Source organism: Gorilla gorilla, chromosome 17 (genome assembly GCF_029281585.2).
Source record: "Gorilla gorilla gorilla isolate KB3781 chromosome 17, NHGRI_mGorGor1-v2.1_pri, whole genome shotgun sequence".
In the NCBI taxonomy this organism is placed as follows: domain Eukaryota; kingdom Metazoa; phylum Chordata; class Mammalia; order Primates; family Hominidae; genus Gorilla; species Gorilla gorilla.
In genome coordinates, this window is record NC_073241.2 from 37,440,814 (window position 1) to 37,465,026 (window position 24,213).

Consider the following 24,213-nt stretch of genomic DNA (forward strand, 5'->3'; position numbering starts at 1 on the left):
ATGGGTTATTAACATCCACTGGAATCTTAACCTCATTTAAAGGAAAACTTGACTTTGAGTTAACTGTATCCCCCCGCCCCCCGCCCCCCGCTCCCCGCTGTCAAGAACCCGCCTCTCTAGCTCATTCCTGTGTCAGTGTTGCCGTATTAACTGCCCACCTGCTGCTCTGTAAAAGGAGACTAGAGTTTACCCTTCTTATTTTAGAATGTTTTGAATTCTCTTTTTTAATGCAATAAATTCAATTTACCTTTTTTTTTTAACCTACAATAAGATTGACTCCTTTTGGTATACAGTCGTGTTGTGACTTTTGACAGTGCATTCAGTCGTGTAACCACTGCCCATAACAGAAACATAGATCGGTTCTGTCACCTCTCCCCTGCCCCAGATGTTCTTGTGTTGCTTGTGTACAGTCAGTCCTGTCCTCTACCCCCAGCCAGAAACCAGTAATCTGGTTTCTGTTTCTGTTTTTCTGCCTTTTCCAGAATGTCATAAAAATGGAATAGTATAGTATATAGCCTTTAGTCTGGCTTTGTTCACTTACCATAATTAATTTAAAAATAAATGTCTTAAAGCGTAGAAACCATGATCATTTTAATTCGTAATGGAGAAATTTTTTATTGCTTTTAGTATATTGAGAACTTGTGGATCACACTGTATTTGAAATTATTAATGCTGGATGTTAAAAGGTCACTAAAAGTATGTACTTTTTAAAAAATTTATTTCATTGTATTTTATTAGTATTATACCTTATATACTGAGTCTGGGACATAGAAGTCTTAATTTCTACTGCAAAATGGATTTTTTTTTTTTTGAGATGGAGTTCTCTCTCGTTGCCCAGGCTGGAGTAAAATGGCGCGATCTCGGCTCACCACAACCTCCGCCTCCCGGGTTCAAGCGATTCTCCCACCTCAGCCTCCCAAGTAGCTGGGATTACAGGCATGCACCTCTATGCCCAGATAAGGTTTGTATTTTTAGTAGAGGCGGGGTTTCTCTATGTTGGTCAGGTTGGTCTCGAACTCCTGACCTCAGGTGATCCACCCGCCTCGGCCTCCCAAAGTGCTGGAATTATAGGCGTGAGCCACTGCGCCCGGCCGAAAATTTGTATTTTTAAAGCAAAAGCTAACTTCTAATTTTGAAAATTTTTATTGGGAGCAGGGTATTATAATAATAATCTTTAGTTGTTAAACCATTAAACGTCAAGGTTTTTTACATTGTTTCTATGCCTCCTCCCTCAAAAAAAAAAAACCTCCTACAATAAAACTGAAAAATTGCACAAAGACATATTAGTGGAAGACGATTGCTTCGTTTACACAAATGAAGAGTATAAAGCAGAGAAGTGCTCCTTGGGGCAAAAGGCAATTGGCAAAAAGCTAAGGAACATTTTCATAATGAGTTAGAAATACAGATCATCAGGAATATCCAGGAAGCGATAGTGAATACCAGGCAGGCTTAAGAGACAGGAAACATTTAGCATGTTGGTAAACCACTTTAGCACATCAGCAAAAGCATATAAACAGCTTTAGGATTGGAAATTATTGCCATGGGGAAAGGCAACAATTCAGAGGAGCAATTCCAATTAAAAATATAAAGATCGTTTCTTTAGATTAATTCTTGAGTTGCTCCCCTATGCCTGTGTAGCAGAATCTAAAAGATAATCATGTGAACAGGAGATTATATTTAAAAAATAAACTTTGAAATTCATAAAAAGGAAAATGTTAAAGAATGTAAAATTATACTGGTAGAAAATTTTTTTTTTTTTTTTAAGATGGAGTTTCACTCTTGTTGCCCAAGCTGGCGTGCAATGGCATGATCTCTGCTCACTGCAACCTCCACCTCCCAGGTTCAAGCAATTCTCCTGTCTCAGCCTCCCAAGTAGCTGAGATTACAGGCACGCGCCACCACGCCCGGCTAATTTTTTGTATTTTTAGTAGAAACGGGGTTTCACCATGTTGGCCAGGCTGGTCTCGAACTCCTGACCTCAAGTTATCTGCCCACCTCGGCCTCCCAAAGTGCTGGGATTACAGGCATGAGCCATTGCACCTGGCAGAAATTTTTTAAAATAGAAAAAAATAGCCCATTCATCATACATGAATTAAAGAAAATATTGGTAACATGTATGGTAACAGATTAGTAGCTGAGAACCCAAAGGCTGCCCCAGGTTGCTTCAAATCCTGGTTCTGCCATGTTCCAGCTATGTGACCTTGGGCAAACTATCTTACCCTTTGTTTCAGTTTCCTCATCAGGAAAATGGGCTTTAATAAGATTATTGTGTGGATTGAGTTAATAAGTAAAGTGCTTAGAACAGGCCTCCAAAATAGTAAGTGTTGTATGTGTTAGCTATTATTAATACATCCCAAATTTCCACTAAAGAAAATCTTCCCTAGTTTGTATATGGGATTGTCAGAAAACAAATGGAAAAATCATAGTATAAACAGCCTATATGGCTTTAAAGAATTATATAAAACACATGATCTTTCTGAAGTAGTTTTTTAAAAGAAAAAAATTAGAACTAACTTCTCCCTTGATTTTCGCTTTTTAGAGTGGTGAAACCAGAACAATATCTCACTTTCATTATACTACCTGGCCAGATTTTGGAGTCCCTGAATCACCAGCTTCATTTCTCAATTTCTTGTTTAAAGTGAGAGAATCTGGCTCCTTGAACCCTGACCATGGGCCTGCAGTGATCCACTGTAGTGCAGGCATTGGGCGCTCTGGCACCTTCTCTCTGGTAGACACTTGTCTTGTTTTGGTAAGTGCTTCTTACGATCTCATTTTAATCTCATTGATTTTTTTTTTAAATTGCTTCCACTGGCAATGAATAAACTCTGATGCTGTATCCCAGAACTGAGGTTTTTCAACTTAAACTTCTACTTTTGGAAAAACCTAAAAATCTCATTTCCACCCTTGCAACTGCCTCTTATTCATGACTGGTAGAAATGTATCCATGATGATTTTAGAGATCCCTAAGAAGGTGTTTTTCTTCCTGGTAGCTTTATATTACAGAAATAATACGTCTCTCCCCCACATTTTTTCAAATATAAATTCATATGTAATATTGAATTCCTTCCTCCTCAGACAGATACTTTATCTCACTTTTTAAATTTAAAAACTAGGGATAATGATAGACATACTTCACAGGGTTGCTGTGAGAATTCAATGAATTAATACATTAAGGACACTTAGAAGAGTCCCTGATGTTTTCTGAGCATTCCATAAATGTCAGTATTACTGTTACTCCCCTGAGGTTCCTGTCTGTGCCCCCAACGGCTAATTCTTTCTCCACCAGTCATTCCCAGTCCCAGCCTGTATACAGCCTAGATCTTTTCTTCTCTTTTTAGGACCTTTATTTTTTCGTTACTTGGGATACATGGAACTTCTGTTTGCCCTTATACTTCTCCTAACTTCTGTCTTTACTTCTTCCTCTTATTATAGGATCAAACCCATCAGTAATACTGTCTGCTTTGACTTCCATGCCATCTACTCCTTCAGTAGTCCCTGCAGCTTAGTTTCTGCTTTCTGAGCGTGTTCTAAGATTATCAATAACCTAAGCAGTTTAGCTTGTCCTGGTATTCAGTCTGGTGGGGATTTTGTTTTTGTCTTTGTTTAGACAGAGTCTTGCCCTGTCACCCAGGCTGGAGTACAATGGTGCAATCACCGCTCACTGCAGCCTCAACCTCCTGGACTCAAGTGATCCTCCCACCTCAGCCTCCCAAGTAGCTGCCTGCACCACCACACCCAACTAGTTTTTGCTTTTTCATTTTTAGTAGAGACAAGGCCTCACTATGTTGGCCAGGCTAGTCTCAAATTCCTGGGCTCAAGTGATCCTCTTGCCTCAGCCTGCCAAAATGCTGGGATTACAGGTTTGAGCCGCCATGCTTGACACAAGACTGGTGTTCTTAACCTTGACTTTAAGGCCCTGTATTAGTCTCTTCGATGTTTCTGTAAAACGTAGCTATGCTTCATTGCAGTTATGTCAGCATTCTTATGCTTTCCACCATGACTGCCAGCACAAAGTAGATTCCCAGGTGAATTAATATGATGATGCTTTTCATTGTAAACACACACACAAGGAGCTTGATCAATGGAGTGATACTCTTGGAAGAACATTTCAGATGTTGCATCTCTAATGAAAGCTAGGAACTGGGAACGGTTGAGTCTTAACTAAACATCTGTATTACTTTACCACTCTGCGTATATATAGTATACTTCAATCAAAATTAGATTGTTACATTAAAGTTTTAAAACTCTGGTGATTATTTTGTTAATGACACCTTTTCCCTGCCAACTATAACTTCAACAATTTTTTTTCTTTTATTTTTGGTGAGCCTGGGTGTGGGGATTCTAACACTAGGTCAGTAGTCCAGAGCAGTGCTGTAGCTCAGCAGTGTTATCGTGGATCTGGGCTTTTGCTGTCTTTTCCACCGTCTTTCTTCATTTTATTTTATTATTCTATTTATTTATTTATTTATTTATTTATTTGAGACGAGGTTTCGCTCTGTTGCCAGGGTGGAGTGCAGTGGCGCAATCTCAGCTCACTGCAACCTCCGCCTCCCGGGTTCAAGAGATTCTCCTGCCTCAGCTTCCCGAGTAGCTGGGACTACAAGTGCATACCACCATGCCCAGCTAATTTTTGTATTTTTAGTAGAGACGGGGTTTTACCATGTTGTCCAGGAAGGTCTCAATCTCTTGACCTCATAATCTGCCCGCCTTGGCCTCCCAAAGTGCTGGGATTACAGGTGTGACCCACCACATTTTTATATATTTACTTATTTATTTATTTATTTTTGAGATGGAGTCTCTCTCTGTCGCCCAGGCTGGAGTGCAGTGGCGCTATCTGACCTCACTGCAACCGCCTCCTCCTGGGTTCAGGCGATTCTCCAACCTTAGCCTCCAATGTAGCTGGGATTACAGACATGCACCGCCACACCCAGCTAATTTTTGTATTTTTAGTAGAGATGGCATTTCGCGATGTTGGCCAGGCTGGTCTCTAGCTCCTGGCCTCAAGTGATTTGGCCTCCCAAAGTGTTGGGATTACAGGCATGAGCCATCATGCCTGGCCTCTTTTCCACCATCTTTAGATGGGTGCTGTATATCCAGACATCGTGTCTGTAGTGCAGACATGAAGGAGGCGGAAGGGGAATGAGCAGAAAGGTTGACTCCTGCCATGACTTTAAAAAAAAGAATAGTCCTTATACTAGCCAGAACTGATTATAAATCCTTCCTTTAACCAATGACTGGCCAGAAGGAATGAGATTACTGTGATTGGTTTGGAATCAGTTGTGAATCAGCTAAAGAATCAAAGTCCTCCAACTACTTGAGGGGTTGAGATGTGGGGAGGGATGAGTAGGCTGGGATAGTTGTTGTGTACATAACAGTTATAGCTGCAGGGTTAAATTATAATTGTTCTTTCAGAGGAGAAAATGCATAGCAAAAATCTTAGCAGTGATCTTGCATTGATTCTGTTTCCTGAGTTCCAATAACAAAAGACTTGTCTCATTTTTTGCCTTTCTTGCAGATGGAAAAAGGAGATGATATTAACATTAAACAAGTGTTACTGAACATGAGAAAATACCGAATGGGTCTTATTCAGACCCCAGATCAACTGAGATTCTCATACATGGCTATAATAGAAGGAGCAAAATGTATAAAGGGAGATTCTAGTATACAGGTAAACTTCATACAGGTTTTAAATCATATCTATTTGTTAAATACACATAGCATCAAATAACTGCACTCCACTTGAGCCCTTGTCTTTGTTTCAAAGAGTGTATTTGAATTTTTGTGGTAAATCCAGCTGGCTGTCTTAAAATTGTAAAATTTTAGCTAGCTTCCTCATATATACTCAGCCTCAGGTTAAATCCTGTGTGTTACTTAAAAGCCCTTGTAGAAACAAGATTTCATTAAAGAAACTGAATTTTTCATTTTGGGGGTGGTTAATCTTTTAATTATTAAAGTAACTGGAAACTTGAGATACTTTTGCCCTCATTAAACACTGATACTTTGTTTATGTAATATTTGACTTTATAACAACAAGCAACTTGAATATTTATGGCAGATATAATGAAATTCCAGCAAAATGTTATATTCTTCTGGTTGGTGGCTTTATTCTCATGAAGCTATTTTTACTGCATATTTGTAGAACCGAAGTTCAAAGACTGATCAGAAACTTGTGTTATGTACTAAGTTAAAATGTAAAATAGAAACAACCACAGACTCCATTTTTTGTCTGGTTTAATCACATAGTATTGGACATAAGCAGATACTGTAAGTTGATGCATAATATAAGAAGATCGACTGTCTTTTCATTATGTTTCTCATGTGTGAACATATTTACTAGCACTTTCATTTCTGTGATTACTAGCCAATACAAGAATGTAACTTAGATCGGACCATTGGTGTCAGGATAAAGGTTTATTTAAAAAGATTTTTTCCAAATCTTTAAATAGCATTAAAATATTCTTAATGCACAGAAACATTAGGGCACTCAGAGCCAAAATACGCAATGTGTGGGAAACTCAGCCCATTAGAACATGTCCTGCTTCAGACGCCAGACTTTGGGAACACTGGATTTGCCGGGGTCACTTTGGCAGTGATCAGTGATTTAGGTGAAGTAAAAGTTATTTCAGATGTTTAAGATTAGGAAAATTTCCCTTTCTAATCACAGCGAGCTTTCACCACCTTAAATCTGGAGTTCAAAAAGAAAAGTAGTTCAATCAGATTTCCCCATGCCTTCACAGCCTGCATGCCGCCTTCCCTGCCTGCTTCCTGGCTGTGATGAGACGGGTAACTGGGAGGGAAATGTATTGTCCTTTGGATTGTGTCTTTCCTACCACTGCTTTTTTTTTTAAGTTTTGTGTCTTTAGTTTTAGAATACATACTTTATCTGAGGTTGGATCTTTTTTTATCACAGAGATGAGTTTTTCTGGACACACTTTTTTGTGGAGTCTTTGACAGTGCAGTTTGTGGCTAGGAAGGATTTTTTTTCTGTTAATTTATCTGGTGTGGTATAGTCCTCAGACTCTCAATTCTAAGGCATTTTCTGCCCCTATTCCAGATAGGATATTGGAAACATCTTTATCCTTCAGGTACTCAGGATCAGAAAAGCATGCTGCCCATTCCAAGGGGTTAATTTCTGCAGAAATGGTCTTGGCATTCTGAGAATCTCTCTTTTAATTGGTGCATTTAGACCATCGGCATATGAAGTGATTACTGATAAAGTTGGATTAATAAATACCACACATGCTACTGGTTTTTTTTTTCTTTTTTTGAGATGCAGTTTTGCTCTTTTTGCCCAGACTGGAGTGCAGTGGCACAATCTCGGTTCACTGCAGCCTCTGCCTCCCAGATTCAGGTGATTCTCCCCACTCAGCCTTCCGAGTAGCTGGGATTACAGGCGCCCACCACCACTCCTGGCTAATTTTGCATTTTTAGTAGAGATGGGGTTTCACAGTGTTGGCCAGGCTGGTCTCGAACTCCTGACCTCAAGTGATCGCCCACCTTGGCGTCCCAAAGTGCTGAGATTACAGGCATGAGCCACCGCACCCAGCCCAAAGTGATTGTATCTTAAGTCTGTAAGTATGTGTAATTATAATCTTAAAGCATGTATTCATTTACAGAAAACTTCCAATGACTTTGACATTCCTATAGACATATAGGCTATTTGCAGTTGCCTTTCAGCACAAGGTCAGGCATAAATACTTAAGCTGGTTGCTGGTATTACCACATATTTATTAGCATATTCCCAGTATTGATGATGACAGTTAACCCCCCAGAGTAAATATCTAGTTTGGCAATTCAGAACTAATGTTGTGAGATCTCTAGCTGGTAATTTGATATTACTAATAAAGTATTAAATGTAAATGATAAACTTTTAACAAATTACAGAGGATTTGAAGTTTAATTGCATTGCTTAAAACTTTCTTCAGTGAGAGAAATGGGTAGAGCTAGGGTTCTAGGCATTGTGTGGGGGGCATGGCTCCTAGTGGCAGTGACTCATAGGTTGGTGCAACGTGAGCACAGAATTAGAAAGAAAGATGAAACAGTACCAGGCCTCAAAATGAGAGCTCCTTTGAGGTTACAGTTTAGTGAAATGTAATTCCTTGGCTTCACCAGTCAGCATTGATGACCTGAGGCAGGTGACTCAGGAGTGCTGGCTCCCTTGTGTGTCACAGGGAGGACAGAGACGAGTGAGTCTGCTGATCATAGCCATGAGTGAGTCTGCTGAACATAGCCATGAGTGAGTTTGCTGAACATAGCCATGGCAGAATGACATTGTTGGGTTTGTGGGTTTTTTTTAATTCACTAGCATTAAATATGTCTTTTATTTCTCTCTCTGCCGAGTGCTTTCCTTGTTGACGTATTCTGAATTTGTTGCATATTCTGGGAAGTGGTCCAGTGAGACTTGATTTTTGGTGTCATCTTATTTGTTGACATTGTTGAGTGTTGTCCACCTATAAGGCCAAGTTACATAACTAGGTCTCAGTCAAGAGTGGAAACTTCAAAAATTGACCAGTATAAATTCTGGAGACAATTTAACATTTTTGTGGGGTACTTTCTTGAACACACATCTTTATGAGGGGTCACAGCATAGTCAACCCAGACTTGCCTAGGTTAAAATTCTGTCTCTACAATTTGTTAGGTGCATATCCTTGGGCAAGTTACCTAATTATTCTCCCCACATCTTCCATAAAAAGGGTGTAATAATGGTAATATTAGTATTAGTGCTTATCTCCTAAGGTTATTGTGAGGATTAAGAGCTAGCACATTTGAAGTGTTAGAATATGGCATGGGGAGTAGCAAGTACTCCATGTCTTCACTATAAAAGATTTGGACTGAGTAACAAAACAAACAAGGGAACAAAGAAAATAGACATAGTCATCTAAGTGAAGACATCCTTAATTACTCTTATGTTTCATTATATTGTAGTTTCTTGATTGTTGGCACAATATTCTTTCGGGACATGGTTTGCACCCTCTTAGGGCTCAGGATTTTCAGTTCTACCCCACTACTCATGAAGTCCAGAGACCTCTTTCCCGAAGGTCTATTTCCTTTCCAGCCTCATCTCTCCTACTCAAGCTTTGCGTGTTTTCCATCCTCTAGACAAATTGTACCAAACTGTACTACTCACTGTTCTCCAAACACAACAAACTGTAGAATTTCACATTCTCTAAATCTTCTGTAAATCAACTATTATAAAACAAAAAAGCCAGCCGTGGTAGTTCTCTCCTATAGTCCCAGCTACTCAGGAATCTGAGACAGGAGGACTGCTTGAGCCCAGGAGTTTGAGGCTACAGTGAGCTATGATCACACCATTGCATTCTGGCCTGGGCAACAGAGTAAGACCCCATCTCTAAAAAAATTAAAAACATAAAAAGAGGTACATTGATTATGCAGCTAAGTAAAATAGCCATATCTGGGAATGGTGAAGTGTGGAAAATGCTTTCTTTTTGAAACAGAGTTTCACTGTTGTTGCCCAGGCTGGATTGCAGTGGCGTGATCTCGGCTCACTGCAACCTCCGCCTCCCAGGTTCATGCAATTCTCCTGCCTCACCCTCCCAAGTAGCTGGGATTACAGGCTTGCACCACCATGCCTGGCTAATTTTGTATTTTTAGTAGAGACAGGGTTTCTCCATGACACCGAGTCTCATCTTTCACCCAGGCTAGAGTACAGTGGTGCAATCTCAGCTCACTACAACCTCGGCCTCCCGAGTTCAAGCAATTCTTCTGCCTCAGCCTCCCAAGTAACTGGGATTACAGGCATGTGCCACCACGCCCAGGTAATTTTTGTATTTTTGGTAGAGACGGGGTTTCACCATGTTGCCCAGGCTGGTCTCAAACTCCTGACCTTAAGTGATCTGCCCGCCTCAGCCTCCCAAAGTGCTGAGATTATAGGCATGAGCCACTGTGCTAGGCATGCCTGTTTCTTTTTAATACCTCTGGTACATGATGACAATGAGACAAATTAGAAACTAGTTTATCCATTGTATGAATGGATTTCCCAGAGATTTTTTAAAGATCTGAATACAAGCATTGCTTTTAACAGTACCAAATTGCACAAGAATAACTCCAGGGAATGAATATTCCATAAGTTCCAAAAAACTTTAAGTTGCAATGTTACATTTCTGTCCAAAATCATTAAACTCCTCGGGCAATAAGTGGAGTATTCCTTATTTATTAGATCCAAGACTCCTTGCGTCCTTGATAGGATCTTCAAAGAAGGCCATCCCTGTCCATATCAAGTCATTTGGGCCAGTGTCAGTCATAGGTAATCAAAACCATTGGCTCCCACTGCTTCTGCCTCTACGACTTGCCACTGGCAGATACATAGATGGGGATCATGTTTCATCCTTTCAAGGACTTGAGAGACTATAGTCCCAGTGCATAGGTTATATATGTGTTTTTCTTCTCTGGCATGTACAATTCTCACTGCTTTCATCTGCAGGGGCCCAGATACACTCTTCTTCCTCTACCTTTGTCCCTAGGAATGGTGACAAGTGAGAGCACAGGAAACATATTTTCTAGACATGATGCTGGGCTCTTCACATGCCATCTCATTAATCACAACTATCTCCCAGGGTAGATGATGACATCCTCTTTCATAGAAGAAACTGAAATTTCTCTTCATCTTGGTCCGAATCCTGGTTTGTGTTGCCATCTACTCCTGAAGTCCATGCTAGAGGCATGCTGGAGGGTGTTTCTCTAGCCCAGTGGTGGGCTAGCCAGCTGCCTGGAGCTGCTAGTGTACCTGATAGACACAACCAAATTAAAGTCCTTTAGCATCATAAGGACCAGCTTGGAGATCTCACTGTTAGTTCTCCCCTAGACTGAACAGTGGCAAGGAGCAAGAAGGTTCCAGATCACATTCAAGCACCACTGTGGTGACTACTCCAGTGTTACATACCTCTGGATTAGAAGTGGATTAAGATTCAAGCAAAATCTACCTTGGCTGAAATCTTTTTAAAAATTTTTGTGTTTTTGGTGCAGTGCTACTTTATTTTTTATTTTGTTTTTTTGTCTGTTGGTTGGTTGGTTTTTTTGAGACGGAGTCTCGCTCTGTCGCCCAGGAGTGCAGTGGTGTGATCTCGGCTCACTGCAACCTCCGCCTCCTGGGGTCAAGTGATTCTCCTACCTCAGCCCCCCGAGTAGCTGGGTCTATAGGCGCGTGCCACCACACCCAGCTAATTATTTTGTATTTTTAGTAGAGATGGGGTTTCACCATGTTAGCTAGGATGGTCTCGATCTCCTGACCTCTTGATCCACCTGCCTCGGCCTCCCAAAGTGTTGGGATTACAGGCGTGAGCCACCGCATGCCCCGGCCTTTGTTTTTAATTGACACTTAGTAATTGTACATATTTATGGGGTTCAGTGTGATATTTTGATACATTTATGTAATGACCAAATTAGACTAGCACATCTATCACCTCATACATTTATCTTTTCTTTGTGGTGAAAACATTCAAAATCCTCTCTTCCAGCTATTTTGAAATCTCTATTTAATTATATATTATTATGTGCTAATATATTTCATAGTACTTGAAATATATATAAGTATATATAAGTATTTCGAAATAGCCAGAAGAGAGGATTTTATGTGTATATAAAATGTGTATGTATATAAATTTTTTTTGAGATAGGGTCTCATTCTCTTGTTCATGCTGGTGTACAGTGGCACAATCATGGCTCACTGTAGCCTCCGCCTCCTGGGCTCATGTGATCCTCCTGCCCTAGTCTCTTAAGTAATTGGGACTGTAGGTGCATGCCACCACATGTGGCTAATTTTTAAATTTTTGTAGAGACTGGGTCTCACCATGTTACCCAGGCTGATCTCAAACTCCTGGGCTCAAGCGATCTGCCCGCCCTAGCCTCCCAAATTGCTAGAATTGCAGGCATGAGCCACCACACCCTGTCTGAAATATTAAATATTATTAACCATAGTCATTCTGTGCAGTAAAACACCAGAACTCATCCCCCTGTTGAACTGTTGTTCAGTTTCTCACTATGCCCCCTCTTCCCTACTCTCCAAAGCCTCCAGTAGGTACTATTCTACTCTCTGCTTCTATGAGATTAACATTTTTAGATTCCACATATGAGTGAGAACATACAGTATTTGTCTTTGTGTACTTGGCTTAATGTCCTCCAGTTTCATCCATTTTGCCACAAAAGACAGGATTTCTTTTTTTTTTAATGGCCAAGTAGTATTATATTATATATATAGATAGATAGATACATAGATATTTTTTTCCACATTTTCTTTCTCCCTCCATTCATTGATGGACATTTAGGTTGATTCCGTATCTTGACTACTGTGAATAGTGCTGCAATAAGCACAGGAGTGCTGATATGCCTTTGAAATCCTAATTTCATTTCCTTTGGATAAATACCCAGTAGTGGGATTGCTGGATCATATGATAGTTCTATTTTTAATCTTTTAAGGAACCTTTATGCTGTTTTCCAAGATGGCTATACTAATTTACATTCCACCAGCCGTGTACAAGAGTTCCCCTTTCTCCACATTCATGCCAGCATTTATTTTTTGTCTTTTTGATAATAGTCATTCTAATTGGGGTGTGGTAGTATCTCAGTGTGGTATTGATTTGCATTATTCTGATGATTAGTGATATTGACCATTTTCTCATGTATCTGTTGGCTCTTTGTATGTCTTTTAAGAAATGGCTATTCAGGTCTTTTACCTATTTTTAATTGGATTACTTGTGTTTTCTGCTGTTGAATTTTGTTTGAGTTTCTTATATATTCTGGATATTAATCCCTGTCAAATGTATAGTTTCCAGATATTTTCTTCCATTCTGTAGATTGTCTCTTCAGTCTATTGATTGCTTCCTTTGCTATACAGAAGCTTTTTAGTTTGATGTAATCCCATTTGTCTGTTTTTGCTTTTGAGGTCTTATACAAAAGACCCTTCCCTTGCCCAGACCAATGTCCTGAAGTGTTTCCCTATCTTTTCTTCTAGTATTTATATTTGTTTGGGGTCTTATATTTAAGTCTTTAGTCCATTTTGAGTTGATTTTTTAATATGGTGAGAGATAGGGGTCTAGTTTCATTCTTGGGCATCTAGATATCCAGTGTTCCCAACACCATTTATCAAAGAGACTGTCCTTCACCAGTGTATATTCTTGGCGTCTTTGTCAAAAATAAATTGGCTGTAAATACGTAGATTTATTTCCATGCTCTGTCTTCTGTTTTATTGGTCTTTATATCTGTTCTTATGATAGTAGCATGCTATTTTGGTTACTATAGCTTTGTAGTATATTTTGAGGTCAGGTAGTGTGATGCCCCCAGCTTTGTTCTTTTTGCTCAAAATTGCTTTGGCTTTTGGGGTCTTTTATGATTTCATACAAATTTTAGGATTATTTATTCTGTTTCTATGAAGAATATCATTGGTATTTTAATTGAAGTGCATTGAATCTGTAGATCACTTTATGTAGTATGGACATTTTAACAGTATTAATTTTAATCCATGAACATAGGCTATCTTTCCATTTGTGTCCTCTTCAACTTTTTCCATTAATGTTTTATAATTTTCATTATAGAGATCTTTCACCTCCTTGGTTAAATTTATTCCTAGGTAATTTTTTTGAAAATGGAATTGCTTTCTTGATTTCTTTTTTCAGTTAGTTTGCTAGTGATGTATAAAATTCTACTGATTTTTATTTGTTATTTTATATCCTGCAACTTTACTGATTTTTTTATTAGTTATAGCAGTTTTTTGGTAGAGTCTATAGGGTTTTCTATACATAAGATTATGTCTTCTGCAAACAGAGACAATTTGACTTCCTCCTTTCCAATTTGAATACCCTTTCTCTTAGCTAATTGCTCTGGCTAGGACTTACAGTATTATGCTGAGTAAAAGTGTTGAAAGTGGGCATCCTAGCCTGGTGCGGTGGCTCGTGCCTGTAATCCCAGCACTTTGGGAGGCTGAGATGGGCAGATCATGAGGTCAAGAGATTGAGACCACCCTGGCCAACATGGTGAAACTCTGCCTCTACTAAAAATACAAAAATTAGCTGGGTATGCTGGCACACGCCTGTAGTCCCAGCTACTCGGGAGGCTGAGGCAGGAGAATCGCTTGAACCTGGGAGGCGGAGGTTGCGGATCATGCCACTGCACTCCAGCCTGGTGACAGAGCAAGACTCCATCTCAAAAAAAAAAAAAGAAAGTAGGCATCTTTGTCTTGTTCCAGATCTTAAGAGGAAAAGCTTTCAACTTTTTCATGTTCAGTATGATATTAACTATGGGTTTGTCATAACGTGGCTTTGTGTTGAGGCACAATTTCCTCCATACTTAATTTGTTGAGAGTTTTTATTATGAAGGTATGTTGAATTTTTTTTTTTTTTTTTTTTTTTTGAGACAGAGTCTTGCTCTGTTGCCCAGGCTGGAGTGCAGTGGTGCAATCTCGGCTCACTGCTACCTCCGCCTTCTGGGTTCAAGCGATTCTCATGCCTCAGCCACTTGAGTGGCTGGGATTACAGGCGTGCACCACCACACCCAGCTATTTTTTGTGTTTATAGTAGAGATGGGGTTTCACCATGTTGGCCAGACCAGTCCCAAATGCCTGACCTCAAGTGATTCACCCGCCTCAGCCTCCCAAAGTGCTGGGATTACAGGCATGAACCACCATGCCCAGCCGCTATGTTGAATTTTATCAAATGGTTTTTCTGCATCTATTGAAATGATCATATGGTTCTTGTCCTTGATTCTGTTGATTTTTGATAGATCATGTTTATGGATTTGCATATGTTGAACCATCCTTTCATCCCTTGGATGAATCCCACTTGGTCATGGTAAATGATGTTTTTAATATACTGTTGAATTCAATTTGGTATTATTTCATTCAGGATTTTTGCATCCATATTCATCAAGGATATTGGCCTGTAGTTTTCTTTTTTGTTGTGTCCTTGTCTGGTTTTGGTATCAGGGTAATGCTGGCCTTACAGAATGATTTTGGAAGATTTCCCTCTTCAGTTTTTTGAATAGTGTGAAAGGAATTAGTATTATTTAAATGTTTGTTAGAATTCAGCCATGAAGCCATCAAGTCCTGGGCTTTTCTTTGATGGGAGACGTTTTATTACTGATTTAATCTCACTCTTTATTGGTCAGTTCAGGTTTTCTATGTCTTCATGGTTCCGTTTTGATAGTTCGTGTGTGTCTAAGAATTTAGCCATTTCCTCTAGGCTTTTCAATTTGTTGGCATACAGTTGTTTATAATAGTCTCTTACAATACTTCGTTTATGGTATTAGTTGTAATATCTCCTTTTTCATCTCTGATTTGAGTCTTTTTTTTTCTTAGTCTGCTATAGGTTTGTTGATTTTGTTTGCCTTTTCAAAAAAATGATCCTTGGTTTTGTTGATCTTTCGTTTCTTTTTTTTGGTCACTTTATTTCCATTCTTCTGGTCTTTATTATTTTCTTTGTTCTGCTAATTTTGGGTTTAGTTTATTATTTTCTAGTTCCTTGAGGTACATCAGGTTGTTTATTTGAGAACTTTCTTTTTCTTTTTTTTTTTTCTTTTTTTTTTTTTTGAGACAGTTTCACTCTGACCCCTAGACTGGAGTGCAGTGGCATGATTTTGGCTCAGTGCAACCTCCGCCTCCCGGGTTCAAGTGATTCTTATGCCTCAGCTTCCCAAATACCTGGAATTACAGGTGCCCGCCACCACTCCTGGCTAATTTATGGTAGAGACGGGGTTTCACCATGTTGGCCAGGCTGGTCTCAAACTCCTCACCTCAGGTGATCCTCCAGCCTCTACCTCCCAAAGTTCTTGGGTGTGAGCCACCCGCCTGGCCTGATTGTGATTTTTTTCTTTTTTTAATTTGTTGAGACTTGTTTTGTGGCCTAACATATGGTCCAGCATGGAGAATGTTCCATGTGCTGATGAGAAAAATGTGTATTCTGTGGCTGTTGGAGGGAATGTTCTGTAAATGTGTGTTAGGTCCATTTGGCTTAGAGTGCAGTTTAAATCCAGTGTTTTTTTGTTGATTTTATGTCTGGATGATCTGTCCATTGCTGAAAGTGGGATGTAGTGTTCTCCTGCTATTATTGTATTGCAGTCTATGTCTCCCTTTAGATCTAATAATATTTGCTTCATATATTTGTGTGCACCAGTGTTGTGTGCATATTTAAAATCATTACATCCTCCTGCTGAACTGACCCGTTTGACCTTTGTTTCTTTTTACAATTTTTGACCTAAAGTCTATTTTATCAAAGTATAGCTACTCCTCTTCTCTTTTTGGTTTTAATTTGCATGGAGTATCATTTCTCATCCCTTCACTTTCAGTCTTAGTGTGTCCTTACAGGTGAAGTGAGTGTCTTGTAGGCAACATAGAGCTGGATTTTGTTTTTTGTTTTTTCATCCATTCAGCCACTGTATCTTTTCATTGAAGTATTTAATCTATTTACATTCAAGGGTATTATTGATAGATAAGGACTTATACCTGCCATTTTGTTAATTGTTTTCTGTTTGCTTTTCATATTCTTTATTCCTTTCTTTCTCTCTCATTGTTTACCTTTGTGGTTTGGTGATTTTCTGTAGTGATAAGCTTTGATTTATTTCTCTTTCTCATTTGTGTGTCTGCTGTAGTTACTTTTTTTCTTGTGGTTACTATGGGGCTTACATTAAACATCTTATAGTTAGAGTGTTTTAAGCTGATAATAACTTAACCTTGGTCTCATAAAATATTTTTGGCTTTTACCCTCCCCCCACAACTTATAATTTTGTTGCTTAATTTACATCTTTTTATATTGTGTGGTCCTTAACAACTTGTAGCTGTAGTTACCATTAACCATTTTTTACTTTTAACCTTCATAATGGAGATTTGAAAGATTATATTCCACAGTTACAGCAATGGAGTTTTCTGAATTTGGTAATTAATTTACCTCTGTCAGTGAGATTATATTTTCATATATTTTCATGATAGTAATTATACTTTTGCTTCCAGTCGAAGCAGCTCCCTTAAGCATTTCTTGTAAGGCTAGTCTAGTGGTAATAAATTCTTGCAGCTTTTGCTTGTCTGGGAAAGACTCCATTTTTCTTTCATTTCTGAAAGATAGCTTTGCTAGTAGTTGTTATCTTTCAGCACTTTGAATATATTATCCCATTCTCTACAGTCTGTTCTTTCTTGGCGTGTACAGGTTTTCTGAGAAATCTGTTGATAGCAACCTGCCAGGTTCCCTTACATGTGACTTGATCCTTTTCTCTTGCTGCTTTTAGAATTCTCTATGTCTGACTTTTGATGGCTTTATTATAATGTACCTTGGAGAGAGGACCTCTTTGCATTGAATGTGTTCAGTGTGCTGTCGAGTTTCATGGATCTGGATACCAATATTAAAATTATATTACTGTGACTAATAGTTGAGTGTGGTCCCAGTATAGTTTGTCTCAATAGGTAAAAGTCCACAAGATTTTATTAAGATTATTATATTCAACTATATACTCATGTACATAAATACTAAATGCTTTATTATAAAATTTTGAAATTAAAATAAGCATAGTTGTTACAAGCTACGGTATGGCAAAATGCCTTTTTCTTTTTCACTCATCTTTTAGCATCATTGGGTTTTCTTAACTTGAATATAGGATTTTAATTCATAAATTTTTTTATTTAAGGAAAATAAATTTTTAATGTTTGCATTTGTTTTTCATTTCTCTTCCCTACCTAGAAACGATGGAAAGAACTTTCTAAGGAAGACTTATCTCCTGCCTTTGATCATTCACCAAACAAAATAATGACTGAAAAATACAATGGGAACAGAATAGGTCTAGAAGAAGAAAAACTGACAGGTGACCGATGTACAGGACTTTCCTCTAAAATGCAAGATACAATGGAGGAGAACAGTGAGAGGTAAGCTTTCTATAACTACAGGCTGAAAGATGAGGCTTTTTTATTTTAAAAATAAATTTTATGGGACCAGGTGCCATAGGATTTCAGGTATGTAATTTTTATGTTAGGAAAATACAATCACGCCTGTAATCCCAACACTTTGGGAGGCCAAGGAGGGAAGATGACTTGAGTCTAGGAGTTTGAAACCAGCCTGGGCAACATAGTGAGACCTTATCTCTACAGAAAATAAACAAAATTAGCCAGGTGTGGTGATGTGAGCCTGTGGTCCCAGCCACTCAGGAGACTGAAGTGGGAGGATCACTTGAGCCGGGGAGGTCGAGGTTGCAGTGAGCTGAGATACCACCACTGCACTCCCACCTGGGTGACAAAGCAAGACCCTGTCTCATAAATAATAATAATAAATAATTATGTGGATATGATATATGAAATAATATAGGCCCTTTTTTTATTGAATTAATATAACCTTTTTTTTCTCTGTCACCCAGGCTGGAGTGCAGTGGCACAACCTTAGCTGCTCCACCTCCTGGGTTCAAGCGATTCTCCTGCCTCAGCCCTCCCGTGTAGCTGGGATTACAGGCGCCCACCACCATGTCCAGCTAATTTTTGTATTTTTAGTAGAGAGAGGGTTTCACCATGTTAACAAGGCTGGTCTTGAACTCCTGACCTCAGGTCATCCACCCGCCTCAGCCTCCCAAAGTGCTGAGATTACAGGCATGAGCCACCGTGCCCAGCCAAATTAATATAACCTTTATTTCTTACCTGAGGGTATTTAGTATATGATGACAAAGGTGTTCTTAAGGAGCTTTCAGCCAATACTTAGAAACCAGTTCAAAAATCCTTTAAAACAATAATGATTGAGTGTAAAAGTTAATATAATTGGCTGCTAAAATATATGGTATGGTACAGAAAATAAGTAGTATGAATACCTGCCATTTGTACTATAATTATAATGTAACTGATAATATGCCTTTAATAAAACATTTAAACATGTAAGCTTAATTGCATTACTGGAGAAAGAAAAAGGCGTTTTTTAAAAATCCATATGAATGTGGCATCTATTCAGAATTTTAAATTACAACTACATTTCTAAGACTGTCTCTCACAGATTAGGAAGCTGATAACCTGGTATAAGTCACATAGCAAAGTGAATGAGGTTTTTCTTTCCTCTCTCCTGCATCTCTGAATAACTTTTCTTCTTCTCTTTTTGCCAAATATACTTCTTATCATGGGGAATTTTATCTTGTGGTTATATTTGTTAGATTGGAATGAAAATAGTCAAAGTCTGCCATACATTATAGCTTTACTGCTTTATTTTCCTAATATAAAAATTAAACACCTGAAATTTTATAAATGCTAACATATTCCAATATATAATACATGTATTATTATATATTATTGTGGAAGAGTTTATGATGATTTAGTAATGTTATTCCCAATTTTTGACTTCAGTAGTTTTAGACTGCAAGAGAAAGCATAATTTTTTTGGTTCCTTTTTTCATCTTAAATAGAATATCTTTAAATCAGGAAATAATAGTTTTAAGTTACTTTAGCTTTTTCAGTAATAAGGCTTTCAGATTCCTAGTGTTATTGCTTTTTTCCCCCTTTTATCTAGTACTATCTGCAGAATTAAATGAAAAACAGGCTTGATGACTGAAAATGGCATTCTTAGTATTTCAAAAGTGTTGAGTTTTAATCTACAAAGATTCAGAACAACCATGTTAATCCTAGTGAGTTAAATCACTCATACAAGCTTGCAAATACAGAGGAGACTACTAAAACCACTCTAGAGTCTATAACTCTAAGGAGTTATAGAGTGATTGCAGAAGACTGTTTTATGGGGTCTGTGTGTGTGTTTATGTGCCTGTACATGTTTTTGCATGTGGTGGCAGTGTTTTCTTCTTTCCCTTTTTTCCTTCCCTGTCTGATAAATGAGACTGGTGCATGTTTGAAAGCAGAGAGTCCCAACAGAAAAGTCAGAATTCTAAGCGGAGAAGTCTGATTACAAAAACAAGGTTACAGAAATAAAAAAGAGGAGGCTGGGCGTGGTGGCTCACGCTTGTCATCTCAGTGCTGTGGGAGGTCAAGGCAGGTGGATCACTTGAGGTCAGGAGTTTGAGACCAGCCTGGCCAACATGGTGAAACCCCATCTCTGCTGAAAATACAAAAGTTAACCAGGCACTGAGAGTGAGAAACAACTTGGACATACGAATTTTAAAATACAAAAATTAAACAGGCATTAACGCCTGTTGTCCCAGCTACTTGGGAGGCTGAGGTGGGAGAATTGCTTGAACCCAGGAGGTTGCAGTGAGCCGAGATCATACCACTACACTCCAGACTGGGCAACAGAGCAAGACTCTATCTCAAAAAAAAAAAAAAAAGAAATGTAAAAGAAGAGCATAGGATCAGGGTGTGAAATAAAGGTTACTCTGAACAGTTTTATTTTTTAATCAGTCCCAGTAATTTTTAATACCTATAGATAGCTTTGCATTAAAGATCCTAATAAAAGTCTTATCAAAAGAATTTCAACTTTCTTTTTTTTTTTTTTTCCTGAGACGGAGTCTTGCTCTGTCACCCAGGCTGAAGTGCAGTGGCGCAGCAGTCTTGGCTCACTGCAACCTCCACCTCCCGGGTTCAAGCACTTCTCCTGCCTTAGCCTCCCAAGTAGCTGGGATTACAGGCCCCCGCCACTACACCCAGCTAATTTTTGTATTTTTAGTAGAGGCAGGGTTTCACCATGTTGGCCAGGCTGGTCTCGAACTCCTGACCTTGTGATCCTCCCGCCTCAGCCTCCCAAAGTGCTGGGATTACAGACATGAGCCACCACACCTGGCCAGAATTTCAACTTTCAAAAGAAATAGAACACAGTACTTTCATTTATTCATTTTCATTGTTGAATATCCTCCAAAGCAGTGTTTTTCAAATTGAAGGTCAAATCACATAGTCGTGAAGTTTATTGGATTATAAACATTTTTTAAAGAAGAAAATAGAATAAAATAGAAATTATCAGCATATCACAAATAATAACATGAATTTAACAGATGCTGGCGAGGTTGTGGAGAAAAAGGAATGCTTAAACACTGTTGGTGGGAGTATAAATTAGTTCAACTATTGTGGAAGACAGTGTGATGATTCCTCAAAGACCTAAAAACAGAAATACCATTCAACCCAGTAATCTCGTTACTGGGTATACACCCAAAAGAATATAAATCATTGTGTACTGTAAAGATGTAAACACACGCGTATGTTGATTGCAGCACTATTCACCATAGAAAAGACATGGAATCAATCTAAATGCCTATCAGTGATAGACTGCATAAAGAAAATGTACATATACAACATGGAATACTATGCATCCATAATAAAGAACGAGATCATGTCCTTTGTAGGGGCTTGGATGGAGCTGGAGGCCATTATCCTTAGCAAAACTAATGCAGGAACAGAAGACCAAATACCCCATGTTCTTACTAACAATTGAGAGCTAAATGATGAGAACACATGGACACATAGAGGGGAACAACACTGGGGGCCTGTCGGAGGATGGAGGGTGGGAGGAGGGGGACAATCAGGAAAAATAACTAATGGGTACTAGGCTTAATACCTGGGTGATGAAATAATCTGTACAACAAACCTCCATGACACAAGTTTCAAGCTTATGTAACAAGCCTGCACACGTACGTACCCCTGAACTTAAAGAAGAATTTTAACCTGTTTTTATATATGTATGTGTGATGTATAAGTTCCATATATTTACATATAAATTGTGTACCTATGTAAGTGTGTGTGTGAGGTTACTCTGTTGTGATGCTATTTCTTACTGTAGGTTGCAGTCTGAATTTGAAAGCCAGTATTCTCAATTACAGTTCAACCCAGAAACCCAGATCACTGAGAGTGAGAAACAACTTGGACATACGAAAAGTCTGGGGCAGGCAGAGTGGCTCATGCCTGTAATCCCAACACTTGGGGAGGCTGAGGCGGGTGGATCACTTGAGCCTAGCAGTTTAAGACCAGCCTGCGCAACATGGCAAATCCTGTCTCCACAAAAAATACAAAAATCAGCCAGATGTGGTGGGACCTGCCTGTAGTCTCAAGGGAGGCTGAGGTGGGAGGATTGCTTGAGCCCAAGAGGTTGAGGCTGCAGGGAGCTATAATCACGCCACATGGTCTTCCATGGGCAAGGGTCCACAGGAGGCATTCCCATTGGTTAATATCCTAAATTGCATAAATATACGGGAAAACCTGGGCAGGTCCCACTTGGCAAGTCATTACACAGACATAATTTCTTTAGGCCCCACTAAGGAAGAAAAGATTTTATCACAAATCGAGAGTAGTCTTGTCATTCTCTGGAATTGTGTTCTTAAATTAGATACAGGCATGCCTTGGTATTTGTCTCTAGTCCATTCCTGAATTATATAGTGCACTTTTGGAAAGCAGAAACCTCTGTTCCATTCTTTTAAATGAGAAAAATAGTGTGTTGTCAGCCCAACCAGAAAGCATAACCAGTTCCCCCAAATATAGTACAAAACCTTTTAAACTCCTATGTAGCATTTAAAGCACTAATTATGTAATCATATAACACTTAAGGGACTCATTATTGGGCTTGTATGGTAAATGACAAAATACTAGATACAAATTATAATTGCCTTCTATACCGCAATGAAAATAAAAAATGAAATAATATGTTAAAGATTATATCTAAATTGGAACCTTGTTAACGATACCCCCAGGCTCCTGGCAAAAGCTAATAAAGGGCCCATGGGAGGCTAACCCCCTCTCTGTTTTTATACATATTTTGCCTACACTTGAACACAAATGTTTTCACTAACAGGTACATGCATATTTGTGATAGTGAATTTTCAATTCAGAGAGTGAATTCTGAGTAAGAATTTTTGCAAGTCATTATAGCAGATATTCAGATGGAGTTCAGACAGCCAGGGTTACCTGTATATATGATAACAAAAAGTGAAAAAGACATGAGAAAGCACCATAAGATGAACAAAGATAGCAAAACCCAGTCTGTCCTCAAGTTGCAGAATATGTTATGAAGATAAAACAAGTACCCAAGTTAGCACATTATTAGTAAATTATAAATTACTTCAAATTAAATGCCGTAAGAATAGAAGGGCTAGAGGGGGTGGAGCAAGATAATTGAAGAGTAGTACTGAAATGAGAGGACAGGAGAGAAGGGAAGGTTTCTATTTTAGTGGGGAACAAATTTGGAGAACAGCAAAAAAACGGCAAGAACAAAGTTCTGCATAGCAGAAGAATATTGGCAAGCGTTTGCATGGACATGTGTTCTCAGTTCTCTTGGGTACATATCTAGGAGTGGAATTGCTAGGTCATATGGTAACTCTATGTTTAACTTTTTGAGGAGCTGTCAAACTGTTTTCTGTGGCAGCTGAACCATTTTACATTCCCACTAACAATCTCTTGAGGAGAGAAGGTTCCAGTATGCCAAAGAAGTGTAACATTGATTAAAATATTCTAATACATAGTTCAATTCAGATTTCTCTTGTCTGAAAGATTCACCATATAGCTTTTTTAATAAAGTTTTATGGAAATATAATTTATATACCATAAAGTTTACTCATTTAAAGTATACAATTCAGTGACTTTTAATATATTTACCAAATTGTGTAGCTGGCACCACGATCTAATTTTAGAACATTTTCCTGATCCCAACTTCTGTAGCTGTTTAAAAAATATTTCAAGATTAATCAAAGATTGATACTATATTTAGTTGATGTGATTCTTTGGTCTCCTTTAATCTGGAACTGTTCCCTGCCTTTTTCTTCCTTGCTTGACATTTTTATTTTTGAAGCTTCTAGGCCAGATATCTTTTAGAATGCCTCATACAATGCATTTCTTTAATCACTATTTATCATAGTTAAATTCAGGTTAAACGTCTTGGCCAGGAAAAAGGTAGTCTCAATGTAGGAGACATTGAAGAGGCATTTGAGATTTTTAAGCACCATCGTGCACTAGGCCCGGTAACAAAAAAAAAAAAAAAAAAGATTTTAAATCAAGCTACATGTCCAGGGGTATGCTCTAGAAAAATTACCATGGCAATAATATTTAATTTGAGGGCAGGGAAGTTGGTTAGGCCTTTGCTGTAATACAGAAAAGTGAAAAGAGGGAATGGAAGAAATAGTAACCTATATGTTGCCATTGGCTGTTTTTTTGTTTTTGTGTGTGTGCTTTTATAGAGAGGCAAGACTTGCTATATTGCACAAGCTGGACTTGAATTCCTGGGCTTAAGCCATCCTCCTGAGTAGCTGGATGGCATTATTATTTATATAGAACCAGAACTAAGTATCTTGAGAGTCAGAGACCTTCCACTGAAACAAAATTTCTGAGACCAG

At 38.6% G+C, this 24,213-nt stretch overlaps 1 protein-coding gene across 21 annotated transcripts in view; it reads left to right on the forward strand.

Annotated features, from left to right (window-relative positions):
* PTPN2 (protein tyrosine phosphatase non-receptor type 2) overlaps nucleotides 1-24,213 on the forward strand; it is a 98,169-nt gene that overhangs the window by 63,211 nt on the left and 10,745 nt on the right. For 11 of the 21 annotated variants that reach the window (XM_019014187.4, XM_004059206.5, XM_019014189.4 and 8 more), the window contains 3 exons: nucleotides 2,540-2,749; nucleotides 5,516-5,668; nucleotides 17,673-17,854. In XM_019014187.4, the coding sequence (XP_018869732.1) occupies nucleotides 2,540-2,749; nucleotides 5,516-5,668; nucleotides 17,673-17,854 (545 nt within the window). Of the gene's footprint in view, nucleotides 1-627; nucleotides 697-2,539; nucleotides 2,750-5,515; nucleotides 5,669-17,672; nucleotides 17,855-24,213 lie in introns of all 21 variants that reach the window. The other 10 variants (XM_019014183.4, XM_063699370.1, XM_004059207.5 and 7 more) reach the window with 1 other exon arrangement.